At 49.3% G+C, this 22652-nt stretch overlaps 1 protein-coding gene across 1 annotated transcript in view; it reads left to right on the top strand.

Annotated features, from left to right (window-relative positions):
- Positions 1–18331, top strand: part of Ctdspl (CTD small phosphatase like) — a 92807-nt gene extending 74476 nt beyond the window's left edge. The window contains exons 4-8 of the mRNA XM_028767292.1: positions 1335–1436; positions 4493–4549; positions 7811–7903; positions 11940–12125; positions 14705–18331. Of these exons, the coding sequence (XP_028623125.1) occupies positions 1335–1436; positions 4493–4549; positions 7811–7903; positions 11940–12125; positions 14705–14830 (564 nt within the window). The 3' untranslated portion in view covers positions 14831–18331. The remainder of the gene's footprint in view (positions 1–1334; positions 1437–4492; positions 4550–7810; positions 7904–11939; positions 12126–14704) is intronic.
- The last annotated feature ends 4321 nt before the right edge of the window (positions 18332–22652 follow it).

The following is a 22652-nucleotide window of genomic DNA, read 5'->3' as shown; positions in this document are numbered from 1 at the left end:
CGCCACCTAGCCCAGCTTCAAAATTAATTTTTTTTTTTTTTTTATTAGCTGACGTTCAAAGGAGGAAAAGTATCGGCTACTTTAAAGGAAATACTCCTGATTTCAGGCTTGCTTGTCTTGCTTGAAAAACTCCGATGTTCATTCTTCCGTGGCTGAGTCTAGATACTTAATTATGTTTTGTTTTGAATCAAATATTAAACAGTTTGCAGGAAAAAATTTAACTAGTTAACTTTAGACACGGAACATACCACAGTCAAATTAAAATACCTCACATTATCTTTGGAATGAGGCAAGGCCCAAAGAAATAAATACTCGAAACAGTGGAGGCTGGCTGAAATTACAGAGCAGTGCATTATCTCCGTATGACCCCATCACAAGACAGGAGTCAGCTGCTGTAAGACTCTGGTTGGTGCAGCACGTGGATTGGAGTCTTAACTCAATATAAAAGGCATGGACCCCGTCCATCCAGTTTCGTGCCACAGCAGCACTGAATTCACCAGTTTAAACTTTATACTTGAAGCGCAACTGGGTTGGTGGGTCTACAGCTTCTCTTCTGCTGTTTAAGAATACCTGTCATGGAGACTGAAGAGACGGTTTGGTAAATTAAGCATTTACGCCACTCTTGCAAAGGACCCAGGTTCAGTTTCCAGCTCACACCTACCAGCTGTAACTGCAGTTCCAGTAAGTCTGACACCCTCTCGTGGACTCTACAGGCACTTGCCTGCACTAAGCACACATACAGACAGGCAGGTACACATAAATAAAAATACCAGTCATTGAAGGGGGAAAAAAAAAAGCCTCGAGTCCAGCATAGCTTCAAAGTTTCCTGATATGTCACAGTTCATTTTAGGCAAGATACAACCCCAGGAAATAGACCCATGAAGCCTGGATATCGATAACAAGTTGACATCCGTTCTGATGTAACCCATTTTAATAATAATAATGGGTGCCTCGTGCACACCAGGAAGAACGGCGGTGGTTTTCTGCTGGTACAACTGATGAACATCTGCCTTACGTGAAGGTATTGTCATCTCAACTAATTAAAAATAATATGTGTCTGCGATGGTACTGAAAACTCTGGCTTGATGCCAAAGCGCAGACCCTCACGGTAGTCGCAGAAAGACGCAGTTTCAGCGGGGCAGAATTTCCACTGCAGAATCCTGACTGTTACTGTTTTGAATAAAGTGGTGTGGTGAGCTTGACCAGGCCTTTTGAGTGTTTTATTTTGATCATGCCCTCATTAATGTGGTCACCGCTGAAGCTTAGGTTGGTGTCGGGGAATCCGACTCCTACCTTGAGCTTGTAATATTGATTTTTCCCCCTTCTTCCTTTAGCCACCAGCTAAATACCTCCTTCCAGAGGTGACGGTGCTCGACTATGGAAAGAAATGTGTGGTCATTGACCTAGACGAAACCCTGGTGCACAGTTCGTTTAAGGTACATTTCACAAGCAGTATCACCGGAGGGCGGGGGGTGTGACTTCATCACCATCCTGTGGAAAGGGTGAAAGCTTGTGGCTGTTTGTTATGACTTGACTCCTCAGGAAGATATCCCAAGAACTCCGGGTTATAGTTAGACCTATCCCTGTAACCCGGATGAATGTGGGCTGTAATAGTTGATTATGAAGACATTGGTTCATGGAGGTCCATTGGCTGGGCTGCCAGTATCTCTGAGATCTTACTAATTCTTTGAGATCTGGGCTTCCCCACTCTAAGCCCTTAGAAATGCTTTTAGGTTCAGGTGGTACAGGGGATCAGGGTACCAGGATGAGACGTTTGTTGAAGTAACTAGAACGCTGTGCATTTTATTGGGCGGGGTGCCGGGTGGGTAATATTGAAAACTGTCTGGTAGCCCTGCTGTCCTGGGAATGTTCCCAGATCAATTTTTGAACGATGTCCAACTGGAAGGAAGCCTTCCAGAGTTAAGCATCTGAGTAGCCTGGGCATCCGTTCTGATCATTCTCATGCTGGGATTTCTTGTACCCATCACAGCTGACCAAGCACTCACCTTCACAGCCCATCCCATTGGGTGCTGAGCTGCGGCTAAACTATGTCAAAGTGAGTGTCAGAGGCTTTCTGATCTCTTCCCCTGCTCCATCTCACCAACGGAGCAGCAATGGCTACATTGTTAATTCACTCCTCCTGAAAGTAGCAGTTGTTTAGAAGAGACAAACGCTGCCATGTTTGAATGAGTGACTGGTGTGTTGGCAGAAGCATGAGTTGTATCTGTGAGCTTGGTTCTTGTCTTTGTGGACTATTCCCTGTCATGAAACTGCTCTACCCTCACTCAGTATGTTCCTCATGTCCCCCTGTCTTGGGGTGCCTCTTGCTTCACTGAGAGATGCGACTGGCTCCACCCATGATGGGTGTCTCTCCTGAGCCCTTGTCATTTCTGGCAGGTCATCAGGCAGAAGAATCATTAAGATTTACCTCACACCTTCCTACAGGAAACAGCATCCTCTCTGTGCCTTCTCACTGAAGGCTCAGCACGAGGCCAGGAGGCCATCTTTAAAGGCTTTGGAAGGTAGACAACCTAGCAGTGAGAAGGGACCTCATTCTAGCTGCTGAGACATGTAGGACCACCTGATTACCCAGCATTCCAAAGGCCTGGGGCCAGAGTGGCCTCGTGTCCAAGCTTGGTTCTAAATGACATTGCAACATTTCCCTTCTGTGAAGCAAGCCACTGGGGGCTTCCAGCCTTTCAGAGCAGGAGGCAGATTCCATCATAGCATAGAGTACTCTCCCAAGCAGCTCCAGACAAACTGCCCAAGATTACCAAGGGTTCCTGGCTCCAAGACTAGGCCTTGGCAGCACTGGTGTCTCTGATCAGAGGGCAAGGCCTCCCCAAGCTATAAATAAAATTTCCTCATTTCTTCCCTGGCTTCACTACTTTTAAAATTATCTTTTACTTTGTTTTATGTATCTGTTTTTGCATTGAGTGTGGGTGCGTGTGTGCCACAGCTTGTGTGTAGAGGTCACACGAAAAGTTTTAGGAGCCAGGTCTCTCCTCGAACCGTGGGTTCCAGAGATCACCAGGCCTTACTCAGCACTGAACTGTGTTTCCTTGCTTAGCCATCTCATGGGCTTGGGCCAGGCTACTTTTGCAAGCCAAATGTTCCTCATGGTGTTTAACGTTTTCTGGGCATTTCAAAGTCTTTTGGGAATGTGTCCACCTCTCCTGTGTGACACCCGAGCTCATGGACTCAGGAAAAGCACTGGCTTCAGCGTGGTATCATCACACAGCACAAGAGAGTTCATGACCACCGTTGGAAGCTGGGAGTGATTTTTTTTTTCCTCTCTTACTTCACCCTGTGGAATGGGATTTCACAACCCAAAGCCTTTGACAATTTCTTCTTCAGTCTTTTTCTCTGATTTTCATAATTCTCTATTTCGGTGGTAAGATTATGAAATGTTGAGTTCATCCCTCGCCTTCCTGCCCTGGGAACAAATAAACTATGGGCTTAAGCAGCGTTCCCACATCTGCGCCTTTATTAATGGGGTTGCAGCCCACAGTTTTCAGTTTATATGTCAAGGAAAAATGTATGGTGCACTAATAGACTTAAAGATAGACTCAGTTTACAGTCTGACCAGAGGTTCTGCATGCCCTTCTCTACCCAGTGCCCATATGCCCAAGTCCCTCTTGCCCCTAACATCTGCAGGCTGGTGGTTCTTTTGGACCTCTTTGTTAATGTTTTCCAATGTGTGGAATTCCATTTAGAACTGCCTATGAGCCTGTCATTCAGTGATTGTGACTGCTGAGGTAATACTTTATTTTTCAAATGTGTTTAATACTAGCCAAGAGTTACGTTAAATGCCTGTCAAGTTGTGGGTAAGCTGTCTTGTGTTTCTTAGAGCAGTTAGGCTGGCCATCCTCCAATCCCAGAGTAGAAAGCCAGGACAGGCCACTAGGCAGGGCCTGAGGTCTGATGGAGCTGGGGGACCCTACCAGACCCACCACTATAACAGTTGAAGAGGAGACGCTGAAGTCAGAGGGGAAGGTCTACCCAGAGTCCTGACCTGCGGCATCTGGCTTTCTGCCTGCTGTGGGTCTGTCCTCTGGGCATCCCCTTTGAAGCTGGCCACACTGTGAGTCCAAGGACAAATTGCTTTTCCAGTGGTAGTGACAACTAGCCAGCAGGCTCTCCTGTCTGCCCCCTGGTGGCCATCAGTAGTTTCCCTCATCCTATCTGGACTCTAGGCTGGAGTCTGAGTAGCCCCATTCTCTTGCCAGACTATGCCAACCTTTGTGGTTAAAGCAGGCAGGTGACCAAGAGATTGGACTAGATGCTGAAACTCTGGGACACTCAGGACAGAAAGAAATACGCCTTCCTGCGTGTTTGTTTCAAGGACCCAAGACCTGTGCCAGCGTCCCCGTGAACTATTTCCCTGAAATTATCAAAACAGTCACTGGTCCAGGCAAGCTTTTTTCTTGCTACAACTTCCAATTTTCTCTTTCCTTTCATGTGTATTAATCACGGTTTCTTTTCTCTCCAGCCCATTAGTAATGCTGACTTCATTGTCCCGGTTGAAATCGACGGAACCATACACCAGGTAAGAAATCAGAGCTAACCTGCAGTTCCAGCGAGCATTTTCCTGTAACCACGCTCCCTGTGATCATCATTTCTAAATTCGCATTTCAGTGGCAATTTTCTTCCAACCACAGGAAACAAACTTTGTATAATAAATATAGCAAGCCAGGCACGGAGACAGAGGCAGGCGGATCTCTGAGTCCGAGGACATCCTGGTCTACAAAGCGAGTTCCTGGACAGGCAGGGCTACACAGAGAAACCCTGTCTCAAAAAACTAAATAAAAAGTACAGTGATTCTCTGCCTCACACACGGTTTGCTTTGGACCAGGTTCTGAGGACCCTTTCCTGTTCATAAATGTTAGGTGTGGTTGTTCTTTGATTTGATTTTGACTTTCAGGAGCCTCTGTACTACCCCTTAGTCATCTCTACAGCTGGCCAGGCTTGACATCTGGAAAACTTCATCACGAAATTGCTTTCGGCTTCTCCTAGCAACAGGAAAATGCCACTAGTCACCCACTTATGGGGCATTCTTGGGAAAAGATGTCCGCTTTGATGCCAACTGCCCCCGTGCGAGCTTCTCGGCCCACGTCGTTTTCTCCAGAATCTTTTTTAGCAAATACTCAACCCAGAGCCAAGGGGGACGGGTCCATGAAGACCAGCAGGTTGCTGTGCATAACCCTGTCATCGTCAGCTGGCGTGAATCTTCTTCTGGTTTTTTGCTTTTCTTTTTTATTTTCTTTGTCATCGGCAAGCTCTTCTGGAGATGGCTTCATTTATGAATACGTTAGAAGCATGGTAGAAGGACTTGCCTAGGAGGCTGAGGTAGACATAGCTTTGCCAGTTGTTCCTTAGGAATGATGGCACAGACCATCTCCCCTGTCACACTCTAGGCCTTAAGGGGAGAGTATCTGGCCTCATACCCCAGGAAGGGACATTTCCTGGTTCCTGAGCCACACAGGGTGTCATTTCCTAAGGAGGCCAATAAAGCTCCTTAACTCTTGAATTCCGTTTAGAACAATCCAGGCCTGTGAAATCAGCTGTTCAAGCCACCTCATTGCCCAGACGGGAAAACTGAGACTACATTAGGGAATGGGTTGCCTCAAGATTATATATGAGAAGTATCAGAATAAGAGTTCCTGATTCCTAAACCAGGGCTCTTTCCTTAGACTTGGTTCCCCCACTTCCCCTTACCCTCAGCTAGCTCTCTGACCTGTTCTGCAGAACGCATGATCTGGGAAGGTGGTGGTTCTACACTTCATGGTTTTAAAAGCCATCATAAAGTCAAAACTGTAGGCACCTGGGGCACTTAGCATTCACAAAGCACCCACTGAATTATCTCAACCCCCCTAACCCCCCACCCCACCCTCGCCAAGCAGTTAGGACTTCTGCACTGGTTGCTGTGTCTAGGGTCAAAGAGTCCTTGAGATGAGGCACAGGAGGGCTGCCCAAGTGAATGGAGAGAAAATAATCCTCCACACCATGTGACCACAAGCATGTCAGCATGCAGGACCCACCCCCAGCTCCTCTAGCCCCTTTTCTTTGACAGTAGACACCCCGGGGCATCAGGGCTGAGATCAGAAACTCCAGAGAGAAGGCACAAAAGCTGGAGGACCAAGGCCCTGGCGAAGGCCGTGGCCTCGTTCAAGTAATCCAGGATAGGCTGTGCAGGTCCCAAGGGGCCTATTCTTGGTTACTTGCACGGGGACGCGGGCCTGGACGCCGGCATCCGGGCCCAGGACCCTCCTTTCTGCTAAAGGCAGCAACATCAGAGTTCCCCCGTCAATCTCCAACCCTTTGCATGTAGCCAAGCTTGCCGGCCAAGCAGTACTCCCAGGGACACAGGACCGGAGGCCACACCCAGTCCCTGGCACCAGCAACAAGGAGTGTTGTGAGCAAAACAGGCCCTGCAGCTGCTACAACCACACAGCTCTGCCCTCAGCCTAGCCTAGCATCCCAGCTCAGTAGGGTCCTCTCTTCCTTCAACCTTAGAGCCAGGCCCCCAACCCACTCCTTCCGCTAGCCAGCCCCTTTCTCCCAAGTCTTTGCCCTAGCAAGCACCTTTGTCTGGCATCCTGCAAATCAGTGTTTCCAATCTGGGAATTTTGTCCTGCAGTGTGTTTTCCTCGCATGTGTTGTGGTCTTGTGTCTTGTGTCCCCTTCCGCAGCCCCCCTCCCCTCCTCTGTCTGCCCTTAACCCTTTCCCTTAACAGCCTCCCAGGCTCTTCTCACTGCCTGTGGTTGGCTGGGCACACAGACTCTGTGTTGTCACACAAGTGTTGTCAAGCCTCCAGGCCTCACGTTCATACTTTGTTCACATTGGAGGCTCAGCTCTCTCTCTAAGTGTGTAAACCCCTCTTCATTCAAGGTCAAGGCCAGATGTTGCTTTCTGAGACGCCCTCTGCAAAGGAGAATTATCTTGAATGAGTACCCCACTGTGAGATTTCTTGTGTTCACTAATTTCTGTCAGTGTGTGCTCAAGACTGAGTGAGCCCGGCAAGGCCCCACCACAGGAGTCTCTCCAGAGGATGAGGCTCCAATTCAGCCTTGTAGCTGTACTGAGCACAGCGCTGTGGCCTGGTAATTATGTTTCATTTTAAAGATGTAACTAACTTCCAGTGGAATTTATTCAAGTTTTAATTGGTCCCTCCCTCTGCCTCCTTCCTCTCCCTGGCTTTTCTTTCTCTTCCAGTTCCCTCAGATTCCTTTAGCCTCCAGAGACTGCAGCCTGTATGCTAGGTGAAGCCAGCTGCCTTGCAGGCCTGCCTGGCCTGACCAGAAGGATACACAGAGCCCAACTGTGGGAAGCAGCCCCTTGCCACTGTGAAGTGCTTTCTGTACCCCGACACAAGGAGACTGACCTCCATGGTGTCCACTGGAAAGTTTTCAAGTGCATTAACCCTAGGGGGTGGGGACATTCAGAGTTGAAGACCGAAGCTAGTCCTAGACTTCCAGAAGGACAGCACTTAGGCTATGGCCTGTATCCACATAGGGTCTGACTCTGTAAGTGCCAAAGATAACACTTGGGATGAATGAGTGACTTCACTTGGACACAGCACAGCTGTGCTCCCCTTACGGGCTCCGAAGATCCTCAAGACGCTTGATGACCTGGTCAGCTTCCCTTTCTCTCTGTGAGGGTTGTCTGCATTGGGATGCGGAACCTAGAGCAAGCTTCGGTAAACCGTGCATAGGCCTGGCAACAGGAGGAGGGCCCCTTGGCAGCTCTTCCATGGCCCAGGCTGTCTCTGGCTGCTATGACTGACAGCTCTGTCTCCTCCCACTGCAGGTGTATGTACTGAAGCGACCGCATGTGGACGAGTTCCTCCAGAGGATGGGGCAGCTCTTTGAATGTGTGCTCTTCACTGCCAGCTTGGCCAAGGTGTGTCCTGCGTCCTGCTCCCTGCTGCAGACTCCCAGCCCTCATCCCAACCTCTCCACCACCACCACCACCACCCCTCCAAGCTGCCAAGAGCCCTTTGTTAAGGTGGAGGAAGCTATTTTTACGGTGACAGGTTCCCACCCCAGATGGGATGGATGCAGGCCATGTGCACACACTGCTAGGCTGAGAGGCTTCTGGTTACCATGGTGACGGGGAGCATTTGGAACAAATGCTCCATGAAGTTGCTTTATGCAGCCACCTGAAACCAGTTATCCACAGACAAAGCCAGAAGACCTGTCCATTGTGACCATGGAGGGATGGGGGAGTTTCTCTCGCCACTGACAGGCAGCCAGATGTTAGAGTCCCTATGTCCCTGGGTTTGGTGGCCACAGGTTCCAGGGAGGAACAAGTTAAGAAACAGGTGTCAAATGTCACTGTTAGGCAAGGGATGATGGGAGTTCTGACCGCCTTGGTAGCTAAATGGTTTCTGGTAAATTCCTTTACTTCTGGCACGTTGGTTTCCTCTTGTCTAATTGGGGCTAATTCCATCTGCCTGAAAGAGCTCATTAAATGAAATGGCCCATGCGAGCGAACGGCTCAGCACAGCCCCAGACTCCATCAAACAGACGTTCGTTGAGTCCTCACTGTCTTCTGGGCCCTGCCGTAGACACTGTCACAGGGTAAACACTCCTGATATTCAGTATTTACCATCATAAGAATCAGTACCATCCAGACAGGCTTCATAGGTGCCATGGTGTGTTGAAAGCAGGCAGAGTAGACACTAGCTCACACTCCCAGGTCCTTTCTCTGCCCTCTGTGATTCTCCCAGAGTCATGCAATCTACTTGGAGGCACTAGGTATGTCTTCATGGGTACCTTGGAAACTCTGAGTGGCCCAAGAGATGAGTGCAGGTTAATCCTCTGTGTGCAGAACACTGGGAGCCACCAGGAGCTCCCTCCCCCATGGCTGGCCTGGGACAGCACCTATCTTCGGCTGTGTGTTGGACCTTCGACTCCAGGTCCTCAACACTACCCTGCTGGCTGGGGCATTCCTGGCTGAGTCTGTACTCTGTGCTGACCAAGGCAAGAGCCATCGACAGCTGGCCTCAACGGGAGCTGCTAAAGAGAGATCCGAGCCTGGCTGTTTGTTCTCATGTTAAAAAAAAAACACGGCCTCAAGAAAAACATAATCTTCCCCAGTGGTACAAGACTAATTGAAAGAGCAGCTTCAGTGGCGTTTGTGATGCTGCTCCGGGATGCTAAAGAACCTGCAGTAATAACCAGCCAAATAAGCAGGCGGGAAGATTGCACCAGTGCGCTGGACCGAGGCTTGTTTTTTTTTTTTTCTTAGCAGAACGCTACCAGGGTCCCCAGTGTTCGCTTAAACATCCTTGTCTGGGCTGCTCTTCCTGGGCTGTTCTCACCCGCCCCACCATCTGTTTCTCTAACCCTACTTGCCTGCAGAGCCAAACCCAGTTCCCAGTGCGGCCTCAGCCTTTTCAGCCCCGATGGTCAGGTTGGACTGGTGATCAGAGTCCCAGCTCTGTATGATGAGTTTAGCTCAGCACTCGGCCAGCGGCTCTTATACACTGCCTCTCTGCTTCCTGCTTTGGCCTGCAGGGACACCGCACCGACTTCCTGACCGCCATGGTGTCTGCTGGTTTGTCGTGCACCCTTTGGTTCTTTTGTCCCTCATACATGGTAGGGCACCAAGGAGAAAGGATGAGCCCCTATACCCAGTGCCTGCAGTCTTCATCCCGGTCTCGTAGGCCTGGAGCCCCTAGACGCTTCCCTAAACGATGGTCACCAGGACTGGAGAGATGGCGCCACACTGGCTACTTCTGCAGAGGATCCAGGTTCAGTTCCAAGCACCTACATGACAGCTCACAACTGTCTGTAACTCCAGTTCCAGGGGACCCAGTGTCCTTGCCTGACCTCTGTAGACACTGTACACATGTGATGCCCATCCATGCATACATACATACATACATACATACATGCAAGCAAAGTACCCATACACATAATTTTTTGAAAGTCTATCTTTGAAAAATATATAAATGAAAGGCTGATTGCCACACTGTTGGCCGCAGAGGAGAAGAGGAGCCATCTTTTTCCATCCGAGTTAACCCTCTATCAACTGCTCATATGCCCCTTAGTCCCTTCACTCAGACAGTCCTCTAAGCTGCTTGGTCAGCGGCTTCCCTTGGGATTCCTGAGAGCCGGAAGAATTTTCCCAGGGACCTAGCAGCACTGCATCCTACTGTGGCCTTCCTGACTTAGCCTCAGGTGTCCGCACCCTCCCTGAAATGGTTGCCAGCCCTGGGTGTTCCTAGCTGTGGGTCTCACTTTGGCCTCGCTGCTGAGTCCAAGCCTCAGGTGAAGCCTGCAGAGCGAGGCGGTGCAGGATGAGAAGTGCTGTTTGCCGCGTGTTTACTCCAAAGACAGTAGGCAAACCGTGGGATAAGGTTTTAAGCTGTGATACAGGATGTCATGTGTCCTCCAGTGGCTACTCTGACAGTTGTGAGGTAAATGAGCTGGGAGGGGGGGGCAGCAGGAAAGAGGAGCCCCAAGTCAGGAGGCCAGGTCCAGGAAGATGCATGAGAACTGAAGGAATAAAGGTGGGAGTCAAGGTATTTTTGGAGATGAAGCTGACAGGAACTTTGAATGGGTTCTATGGGGGAGAACCGTAAGAAACACAGTGCTTTCTAACACAGACGGAAAGAGAAATACCACAGTCCTAAAAGGCTTCCAGTTATTTCAGAGCCCTTTTAAAAAGTGGACCAAGAGGCTGACAAGATGGGTCAGCAGCTCAAGGCACCTGCCATGCAGGCCTGGCAGTCTGAGGTCAATCCCTGGAACCCACGTAAAGGTTTGAGGGAGAAACATTCCCCGAAGTTGCCCTCTGACCTCCAGGTGCACATCGTGGTGCATGTGTGTGCATGTACATACACAACAATGGTCAGTTTTTGTTTTTGTTTTTTTCGAGACAGGGTTTCTCTGTGTAGCCCTGGCTGTCCTGGAACTCACTCTGTAGACCAGGCTAGCCTCGAACTCTCGAACTCAGAAATCTGCCTGCCTCTGCCTCCCAAGTGCTGGGATTAAAGGCGTGCACCACCACCGCCCGGCGACAATGGTCAATTTTAAGTGAAAGAAAAGTAAGTCTGGGAAGAAGCCTTAGTTGGTAAAATATTGTCAAGCATCAGCAGCCAGGCAGAAAGCCAGTGTGCCCCGTCAGTCCAGCACTGGGGAGGCAGAGACGGGGTACCCCTGGGGCTCGCTGGACAGCCAATCTCACTGAATCATGAGCTTCGGGTGCAAGGAGAGACCCTGCCTCAAAAAATAAGGCTGAAAACAATAAACACGTCCGACGCTGACTTCTGACTTCTATACGCATGCATACACACACACACACACACACACACACACACACATGCAATGTCCATGCACACAGGCACAGGCACACACAGGCACACACACACATGTCCATGCACACAGGCACACATGTACACACACACGTGTTCATGCACACAGGCACATACACACGGGCACAGGCACACAGACAGACACACACATACGTACACAGACATGCACCAAAACAAAGAGGACTCCTAGGCCGTCTCTTATAAGGCTCTGTAGCTTTGTAACTGCTTTTCTGAAGGCTCAGATGAGCCTGCTTCCCTCCTACTCCAGTCCCCCCTCCTCCCAGCTCCCCTGCCTTCATGGTTCTTTTTTCCTTTAACTTCTTTTCTCTAGCCTCCTCTGGGCAGCTGCCAAAATGTACAGCTTGCCAGACCTGGTTTTTTTTTTTTTTTTTCAAAATAAAAAAAAAATATCCAAACAAAACGTCCGAGCCTGATATGGTGACTCATCACAGCCTGTCATCTCAGCACACAGGAGACTGTGGCACAGGAGGGCTCCCTCCTGGACTGCTGGGTGAGAATGCATCTTAAACACCACACCACAAAAGAATACGGGTCTTGGTTTTCAAGGGTCACAGTCTCAGGCCCCTCCCCTTCACTGAGACTCTGTCTTTCCAGTATGCAGACCCTGTAGCTGACCTCCTGGACCGATGGGGTGTGTTCCGGGCCCGACTCTTCAGAGAATCCTGTGTTTTCCATCGTGGGAACTATGTGAAGGACCTGAGTCGCCTGGGACGGGAGCTGAGCAAAGTAATCATCGTGGACAATTCTCCTGCCTCCTACATCTTCCATCCTGAGAATGCAGTAAGTCATCCCAGGAGAGGAGCTGGAGGCTCTGTCTGGGCTGCAGCCTAACTGCCAGTTCTGAAACATGGACTCATGGTGTACTCTGGGCTTGGCTTTTTTTTTTTTCAGACCTTGATTCATCCACTTAGTGACAACATGACTATTTAACTTCCCTCCTCATCTACAAGTGAGATGACAGGGACGCTGCTCTCCTGGGAGTTTTGGAGGACTCAGTGCTTAGACCCGTGCTCAGGCCTGGCATGACGCCTCTGCTCAGCTCAGCACAATGCCTCTCTTTGCAAGCCAAGTATTGTTATGGAGTGGGTTCTATCAGTCAGTCATCAAACTCGTGAAGCTTCCCAGATCCTTATGACCTCTCAGACACAGGGGTAACCACTCAACAGAAGTCTATCTTCCACAAGAATGAATAAAGCGATTCAGAAATGGCTTGCTATTGGAGCATCACCTCTGCCACCTCAGAGTGATGCCATAGAAGCCCAGGCAGGAAGGCTCCCGACATACCGCTCCCTGGAGCACAGCTGCCTGTGGTGCCTGCTCACCAGGGTGGCATGGTTCACAGAGCAGGGGGGTGGTGCCCTCTGCTACTTACTGGCCACTTCCAGGAAGAAGAGGTCAGCCAGGGTCACCACACCAAGCCAGAGCATGTCCTAAAAAACCACACATGCTTCTCAGGCTCACTCAACCCTGCAATGAAAACACCTCCTTTTTAAGGGGATTCTATAGCTCCCATTATAGTAAAGGGAAAGAAACTAAACTCAGTTAAATGGTAAAAATAAAGTCAAACTGCATTATAGCTATGTTTACATAGTCGGGTGTGGTGGCACACACCTTTATTCCCAGCTCACAGGCAGATGAGCTTTCTGAGTTCAAAGCCAGCCTGGGCTACATAGTGAGATCCTTTAAATAAGTAAATAGGTTCATGTTATCAAGTCAATCAAACCCCACGTCATGCACCCGGCAGTTGCCTCTGATAGATAAGGAATATATGCCCTTCCCACACAGCACAGCCATTTCTGGCATCATGTACTGGATGGACACACTGTGCATCTTGTCCCCATAAGTCAGGGTCTAAAGGTCCGTGCATTGCTTCAATTAACATATCTGTTTTTCTTTGATCTTGATCTTTTTTCTTATCTCCCCACTTTTCTTCTCTATCATTTATTTGTTGAAAGTTTACTAATTTGTCTTAGGGGGATTTTCTACATTCTGGTTTTGTGTAGTCGTTAGGACTTAGTAATGAGTGTTTTTCTAGACCCACAGCCTCCTTCAGGCAACCAGCTAGACTTCCTATCTACTATGTGAGACTCAGACATCATAGCTGTCTTCAGACACAGGGCATCAGATCTCATTACAGATGGTTGTAAGCCACCATGTGGTTGCTGGGATTTGAACTCAGAATCTCTGGAAGAGTAGTCAGTGCTCATAACCACTGAGCCATCTCTCCACCCCTTGTGGTTTTATTTTTTAATTACCTATTTATGCTTATAAGAGAGACTATGCACATGGATGCAGTACCTGTGAAGGCCAAAAGAGGGCGTCAGAGCCCCTGGCGTTGGAGTCACAGATGGCTGTGAGCTGCCTGACATGGGAACTGAACTCAGGTCCTCTGCAGGAGTAGTACGTGTGCTCTTAGCCACCAAACTACTTCTCTGGCTCCTCTTTTTAATTTTTAGAGACTTTGTTTTTACTTACGCATGTGTGTATGCGTGCATGTGTGTGCATGTGTGTTCCTCTGTGTGTGTGTGTGTGTGTGTGTACACGCGCACGCGTGCGTGTGTTTGCTCATACACACATGCAGTACCCAGAGAGTCTAGAAGAGTGTGATAGATCCCCTGTAGCTAAACTTACAGGAATCAAGAGTCACTTCATGTAGGTGTTGGGAACCAAACTCAGGTCCTTTGGAAGAGCAACATGTATTAGTGGCTGAGCTATCTCTCTGGCCCCTTCTTTTTTCTTTTCTAACAAAAATATGTCGTAGGTGAGGCCATTGATATGGCTCAGTTGACAGAGCAGTTACCTAGCAAGGCCCAGGGTTCAATCCCGAGGACTGGAAGTAGAGAGGCACATAGATTCCTTTGTATTTCCTAACGTTTCTTTTTGAATCGCTTCTCTGACCTCCTAGCTGCTGGCCACTACTGCCCCTCCCTCCTCTACCATGGAAACCTTGACATCTCCATGTTTACCCGGTTACTGCTAAGCCTGGGCAAGATTCTCTCCTCTTCACACACACAGCTTAGAGCAGTAGCCTTAAGTAGAAGCCCAGTGTACCTGGTGGATCCTGTGGTTGGTGGTTGGCAGGCAACCTTGGAGAGTCATCTGGGGCTCTGACAGGCAGTGGGACAATTTAGGGCAATAAAAAGAGCTTTGGAAACAAACAGGGAGTGAGTGGCCATCTTTTCTTCAGCCAGAAAGCTAAAGGGGGAAAATATACACACACTGGCAATCCTCTGCCTCACCGAGGGTCTCCTGGCTGTATCGGCTCTAGCACTAACTCTGGACTAACTGGTTACAGGCAGGTGACAGTACTAATGTCCCTGTGAGTCCGTACCACTCCCTCTTCATGCACTGTCTTGCAGGTGCCTGTGCAGTCCTGGTTTGACGACATGACAGACACGGAGCTGTTGGACCTCATCCCGTTCTTCGAGGGCCTGAGCAGGGAAGACGATGTCTACAGTATGCTGCACAGACTCTGTAGCAGGTAGCCCCGGCCCATCTATACCTGCGCCCTCTGGAACCCCTGGCTCAGGGCCTGGCCTCGGCTCCCGAGTGTTGCTTGGGAAGACCCCACGCTCTGGGCCACAGGGTGAATGTCACCATGCCTACCTGTTTTTGTTTTGTTTTTTAAAGAACAGAAACAACTATTTTAAAGGAAAAAAAAAACTCTTTTAATAGATTTCGTAAACGGACATGCATTTTACCAGATTCGATTTTCTTAAAACATACCAAAAAGGAAAAACAAAAAAAAAAAAAGAAAAGAAAAGAAAAAACACAAAAACTTTGATATCTCCTGACTTCCTTTCAACTGACCTCCCCTTCTGAGCAGACAAACCTGTCCTCTTGGTCCCCAGTTTGGAGCAGCTGACCCAACTCAGAATCTCTTTCCTACAGGATGAAGTGCCTTTTTGAATGTTATTTTAAGCTGAAAGTTAATTTTTTTGTATACAGCCTATTTCCAAACACCTTTTAGTCTTTTACCGTCTTAGATACTGACTCTGAGGAGACAAACAGGACAATTTTGTAGAACCTGGTAGACTGTGTGTGTTGGGGTGAGGATGTGGTCAGGGAAACAGTGGGTCACAAGAGCCTGCCTCCCAACATGTGTGACTGTCAATCATGGCGTGTATGGGGTCTGGCTCCCCCAGACAGGAGTTTTCTCCTGACTGTCCTTGTGTCATTTCTGACCAGTCTGGAATGTACCTTCCCCACGGCCCGACGCTTTATGAAACAGCCGGTTGCTTTTATGATGGTTTCGGAGGTTGTTAAAAATGTATCTTGAGGTTGCATTTTTGCCCTTGGGAAGTGATCGACATCATGTCATCACGTGTGCTTTCCCACGACTCCACATGTCTGTCCCTTGTTGTTCTGTTGTCGTTGGTTTGAAGAGAACAGTTACAGAAAATCCTGAAGCCCTTGGGGTTTTTAAGTCCTTCCTTTCAGAAGCTGGGTACACGTGGCGCTAGCTGTTCGGACTTTGCTGCTACTGCGCTCCTGCCACCAAACGGAACTGACCGGCGGCTGTTACACTGTTGTTCCTTAACCACTGTGCCTATGCTTAGAAGACGCTCACCGCTCAGCTTGCAGACTCGGACAGGGTCACAAACAGGTGTCCCACCCCATCAAGCACGGTGCCCTTCTTTGGTCCCAGACACGGCCAAGAATGCCGAAGGGCACAAAGGTTTAAAAACAAACAAACAAACAAAACCCTAAAGGGCCAAAGCACCCTCAGGTGCAGCATTCACTTTACACTGCAGTGAACATCAGAGCCTAAGATGGAACTCGCCCTCCTGTCTCCCATGAGAACCTGTGGCCTCAGCCAGCCACCACACTGATGTGGTGGCTCAAGTCCACCTCTCAGCCTCTTTGGAAGCACAGCCTCTTCGAGCCAAGGGTTGGAGAAGCCTGCCTAGATGAGATGGGAAACTCCATGCTCCAAACCAGGGAGAAGGGCTTCTCCCTGGAGCCTGGGGGCCTCTTCCCACCTGTTCCCAGTTTGCTGTTTAATAGTGCCATGTTCTGTCACTCTTCTGAAGAATGAAAAGAGCCCTTTGTGGGGGCACCGATGCCTTAGTCCTCCGTGGGTCGGGCCTCAGCCAGAATTCTGCTGGGAGTCGCTGGCATTGACAAGATTTAAAGTCAGGGGTCAAACTTTTAATAAAAAAAAAAAATGTTTTTTTTTCTTTCATTCACAAAATAATGAAGCCAGCTATTAGGCCTGTCTTCCCACAGTGCTTGGTCTGGGGAACCACTGTGCAATCAGAACAGAAATATGTCAGGGTCATTCAGATCACCTGACTGAGTGTTCCAAACCCAGCAAGCCCCGTGCCAATTAAAAGAGAAACTGCCCCTTTGCTAAGCATTTCCACAGGAAATGACAGTTACCTAGCAGATCCACACACGCCGTAAACCCTCATGGAAAACCAGTCATTAACTGATCCCGCTGCCTTAAGTGTCTTGGGTGTTTCAGAATCTGCCGTGTGTTGACTTCCACACAAAACGAGGCCCAGATAGAACCTCAGATCTTCGCCTGTGCCTCTTTGTGTCGGTGTCATGGGGCCTTATTTGAAAAGGTGGCAGAATGGACTGAACTTCCAGAATATTTCAGGGGAAGTGAGCCTAGAAATAGTGCTCTACTTCAGACAGGTTCGAGGCCAACCCTTGGCCTTACCGTCCCGGGGCTGCGTGTACCCATGCACCCTGGGTAGAGCTTCCAGGTAGGGAGCCCCGTTCTTGCCTCCACAAACGTGGAATGTCTTGGGTGGGTGGCAGAGCTTCCGAGGGTTCTGAAATCTGCACCTTATCTGACCAAGCTCCAAAAAAAATGGCAATTTTTCTTTCCTTTTTTTTTTTTTAAAAAAAAAACTGCTTTATGTACATAATTGATAAAATAGCTATATTTTTAATCGGTTACGTGTAAATGAAGCAATAGAAAAGTCTAACAAGGCCAAGAAAGGAGACGAATGTTTGAGGTTTATTTTCTTAAGGTAAATACGGGTATTGCTTTTAATTGTAAGTTTATTAAAATGTGGGCTTGTAAAACGTATCAGCCACTTCTCTGTGCCATATCCTTCCCACATTACCAAAATACTCCATCTCCTTAGCCAAAAGAAACACCTGACCTCCCAAGTCCCGTGGTCTTCTCAGCTCCAGGTTAGGACTCCTCTCTTAGACAAGTGTTTTCAATGCAAAGGTCTGGGACAGAGTGGCTTGGGTTGGTGGACTCCAGCCTATACCTTTTGCTTGACCTCAAGTGGGGGGGCTTCCTGGGCACCCCTGACCCCTGATGATGTTAATGTTCTTGTCTTCCATTTTTTCTGGAATCCTCCATGTCAGTCTCCTGTACTAGCTGTTTGTAAACAATACATTTCTATCTTAATCACACCACCTGTCACTGATGGCAGTGGGTGGCGATTCCTCTGACACGGTGCAATGTTGTGAGGTGGCTTTGGGGGAAGGAGGACATCCACATGACACTAACTCGTCACGGTCACAGCATTTGAAGTTAGGGGTACGAACATGAAACCTGGAAGTGTGTAGAGCCTGGCAGCATTTTATAATAACCCTGTCTTTCAAAGATGGCTTTCTAATAAAATCCAGAAACACACAGCCCTATTGGTCAAACACTCGTGACGTTTGTGCCTCTGCTTCTAATGGTGCTGTGCTGGACAGCTGGCGTGCCAGGGTTTGAGAAGAGCAGATGGCCTACCGTGCTCTCGGTTCCCTTCGCAAACTTGCTGGCTGCCTCTGTTCCTATTTTACTGTAAATCTGACCATGTGTATCCCTGGAGTTGCCCTGAGGATAGGTACCCCCCCCCAAGCAGTGGTGATGTTGGTGCCTGGGGAGTTACAGTTTTCTGCTGGATGTTTGAATGTGCCGTTCCAGTGCCACTTGGGAAATACTCCATGTTGGGATGTGTACAATGCTTGGGGCAAGTATTGTCAATCAGTGATTTCCCTCCTGCCAAAAATAAACTCGTCAAACTGCACTGTCTCGTGGTTGACCTGCTTCTCTGGAGGTTTGGCCTCTCCTCCCTGTCTTTTTCCCCCTGCATACCCTCCTGTTGACACCTTGGGCCCTGATGGTCCCACTTTTCCAGAGTAAAGTGAACAGAGCTGACGAACTCCATGCCAGAGTCCTTGGCTCCCAGGAAAGCTAGAAAATCACTCAACCCAAATAGATGGTAACTGGCAAAGTGGCCAGTGCTCGACCTTCTGGTCCTCTTTCCCAGGCAAGTATTGTGACTCCATCCATCCATAAGGACTCCAGCCCTACCAACAGGCTTCCACATGGCCTTTGTCCTGGGACCAGTCCTCTTAGGATACTAACAGACATTATATTTCCAGCCTCACCAACCCAGGGTACACTATATATATAATAAGCACAGGAAACCTAATATTTCCTCAGAGATAAACTCTAACGCCCCATGACTAGTCTGTGGTGCGTCCTAGGTACCTGCCCTTCATAGAAGGGCTGCTGCCCACACAGAAACGTGTCACTCCGACGTAACCTGGTTCTGACTGCCCCTGCCCCATTCTGTCTTTGCTTCCCGTTGCTCCCCAGTCCCTTCTCTTACCGCTGCCCTCAGCCCAACCTTGTGAGACTTTGCACTTCTGTATACACACAGGTTTGTGGCAGCCCTGGGGGATTCAGTGCCTAGTGATGACCCAGGCAGGTGAGAAGGAGAGTCACAGAGAGGACACTCAACTGGGGTTTGGGCTCACTGAGATGTCCTCTATTTGTGGTCTGTCTGTTGCATGACAGAAGAACTGGAGGGTAGGAAGGGACAGCCTGAGAACAGTAGTCAGCTAGCTGGCATGAGCAATTGGACATGAAGTGCCTGTGGCTGTTGGCGGGGACCCTGGAGTATCCACACATGCTTACATGTTGTTTCCCTTTTACTAGAGACAGCTACAAGTCAACTGGATGTTCAAAGCCCGGAGCCTCTAAGAGCACCCCAGAACTGGCTGGACGCTCAGGCTGTGAGGCAAGCATGCAGCCCCCACCCCCAACCTTTCCAACCAAACCCCCAGTAGCTACACTGAGAATTACTGGGGGTGAGTGTATCCCTCAGCACAGCCTCCCCACCCCCACCCCACACACCACCTGGGGACTCATTTCCTTTTGGGTTTTTTGGGGGGTTGTTGTTGTTGTTTTGTTTTTTGAGACAGGGTTTCTCTGTATAGCCCTAGCTGTCCTGGAACTCACTTTGTAGACCAGGCTGGCCTCAAACTCAGAAATCCGCCTGCCTCTGCCTCCCAAGTGCTGGGATTAAAGGCATGCACCACCACTGCCCAGCTCCTTTTGTTTTTGAGACAGGATTTCCCTGTGTAGCCCTGACTGGTCTCGAACTCACAGAGATCTGCCTGTCTCTGCCTTCTAAGTGCTGGGAATTAAAAGCCTTGTTATACCTGGAGGCTCTTAAAGGTACCAAATCTTGATGGGTAGCAACTCCGGGGATGAGAGCACTTGCTGAGTCAGGAGGCCCTGAGTTTCAATCCCCAGCACCCACATAGGATACACGCTTCGAAAGCAAGCATGAAGGCCTAAGTCTGATCCCTGGAATACACACAAGAAATGCCAGGTGTGGTGGCACACCCTCACAGTCTCAGACTGGGGCAGCAGAGCCTGGTGGGTTCCTGGGGCTCGCTGGCTGTTCATCTTAGTCTACCTAGTTGGTAAGCTCTAGGCCAAGAGAGACCTTGTCCAAAGGGGGTGGGCAACATCCTAAGGACGGCTTTCCAACCTCCAATGTGTGTGTACACATGTACCCACACGCAGACATACACATACACACCATGTATGCACAGATGGGTAGACTCCTCAAGGCCACCCTGGCCTTTCAACTCAGACCTCTCAGGATGGGAGCCTGCCTTCCTTCCAACACTCCAGATGACTCAATGTGCAGCCAGGGTTGGGAGCTGCTGGCTAGCTACAAAACATGAGACCCATTTCAGGCCTGGTACCCACAGAGCACAGTTGCCGTGAACGAGGCTTTGGAGAGTTGACATATAGTGTTCTTTGGAAAATACTTCATATGTGTTCATTGCTACAAAAGACCCTGCAAAGGTACAGAAAGTACCCTTCTTGGGCACTGGGGGCCTCTCAAGGCTGGAGCAATGGCTCTGGAATTGGGAATACTTGCAGGATGGGTTTCCAGGCCCCTTATCATGTGGCTCACAACCTGTAACTCCAGTCCCAGGGGAATCCAATGCCCTCTTCTGGTCTCTGTGAGGACCAGGCACATATATGATGCACAGACATTAACAGGCATTCGCTCATACAGATAAAATAAATAAGTTATGTAAGCCTTTGCTAGGTCAAGCGACCAGAAGCCCAGGTTACTTGCCAGGAGCAGAACCCAGCTGTCCACTCTACTGCATCAAGGGTGGGACAGTGTTCTTCACCAGGCTGGTCTCCTGGCTATGTCCTGATGGACATATTCCTCACACCACTCCGAGCAAAGTAGTGGTGAGGGTGTGTGCATTGCAGGGGCCTGTGATTCATCTGTCCAGGGTTAACTTAGAGTTCCTGTAAGACCCACAAAACATGACTCCCAGGTGCTACCTACCTTGGGGACACCTTCCACTCTGACCCCTTGCTGTGGGCCAGCTGTAGGGTGCTGGGTCCCCACATCTAGCTCCAGGACAAGAGAGTAGAGTGGAAGGGACAAGATCACGATCTCCAAGAACTCCAAATTGTCAACAGGACCAGAGTCAGATGACTCTCCCTCCGGGGACTCCCTGAGAGATTACACACCAGCCTGGGAGAGACTAGGTAGGTAGAGAGAGAGAGGAAGAGGGAGTGGGGGGGGGCATGGGAGTGGAGCCTTGTGGGATGGGGCCTGCTTGGGGCTACTCCCTCAGCTAAGTCAATATTAACGTGGGAAAATGTAGGAGATACTTAGGCAAGAACATAGTAGCCCCAAATCTCTGGGAACCTACAAGTTAGGGTTGTAGGGCTTCCTGGGTCACAGAAGTAACAGGATGAGGAACTCACCAGGCAGTGCCAGCCAGGCCGGCCCAGCTCAGTCAGACTCCAAACTAAGAGCTAAGGAGTAAGTATTAGGGCGGGTCTAATGAGGGAAGATGGCCAAGCTAAAGGGAAGGAGAGAGAGAGAGAGAGAGAGAGAGAGAGAGAGAGAGAGAGAGAGAGAGAGAGAGAGAGAGAGAGAGAGAGACTGACTCTGACTGAAGTATCTGTGAGCCTACCCTGGGTCTCAATCTCCTCTCTGCCATAGATGTAATGGTCACAGCAAGGCTCCTCCAAGCCAGACACCAAGAGTCAGGTTCTAGTCTGCCTGCCATCTCTGCAGACTTGGCCCCCAAAGTTGGGGTGGTTTTTCCCAGGCAGTGTCATCTGGGTCCTAGAAACACAAACTTTTGAGGAGAGGGACTTTTGGGGAATCCTTCTGACTACCAGTAAGCTGCTGGGGCTGGATTGTGCTAGGTGGAGTATACTTACCAAACTAGGGGGCTGGAGGAGTGTCACCCACTGGGAAAGAAATGTCAGCTCACTTATTTGTTTGTTTGTTTATTTTTAGTTTTTCGAGACAGGGTTTCTCTGTGTAGCCCTAGCTGTCCTGGACTTACTTTGTAGACCAGTCTGGTCTTGAATTCACAGAGATCCACTTGCCTCTGTCTCCCAAATGCTGGCATTAAAGGCCTGTGCCACAACACCTAGCATCCCCCACCACCACCACCCCTTGGGGAGGAAAGGTTTTATTTCAACTTACATTTTAGGTCACATTCCATTACTGAGGGAAGTCAGAGCAGGAACTGAGACGGAGGCCATAGAGGAACACAGCTATGGACTGGCTTACTCAACCTGCTTTCTTATAGTATCCAGGATCACCTGCCTAGGGACTGCACCGCCCACAGTGGGCTGAGCCCTTCCACAGCAATCATCAATCAAGAAAATGCCCCCACAGGCTTGCCTTGTAGGCTTGTCTTTTGGAAGCATTTTCTCAGATGATTCCAGCCTATGTAAAGTTGACAAAACAAAAACAAAACTGGTCAGCCAGGACACTGTGAGAACCACAGATTTAATTGGGAACATATCAGCTCAGCAGACCACTGGCTTCCAAAAGACTCACAAGCTAAGAAAGTCATCAGATTGTGTCTGAGACTTACAGAAGGGATTTCAGCTTTTGTCAACTCATTTTTTAAAAAGAGCCTAAGAAATGCCCTAAGGTCATTTGCCAGGGGGCACCGGAGTAGGGGCAGAGACTGACTGGAGAAAAATTCATGCCCTGCTTCCATAAGGTACACATACCTGCTTGCACACACACACAGACACGTGGAGACACA

This window comes from Grammomys surdaster, unplaced genomic scaffold, assembly GCF_004785775.1.
Source record: "Grammomys surdaster isolate TR1022 unplaced genomic scaffold, NIH_TR_1.0 172, whole genome shotgun sequence".
Classification (NCBI taxonomy): domain Eukaryota; kingdom Metazoa; phylum Chordata; class Mammalia; order Rodentia; family Muridae; genus Grammomys; species Grammomys surdaster.
The sequence above is the reverse complement of the archived record's forward strand: the minus strand, read 5'-3'. Positions and strand labels throughout refer to the sequence as shown.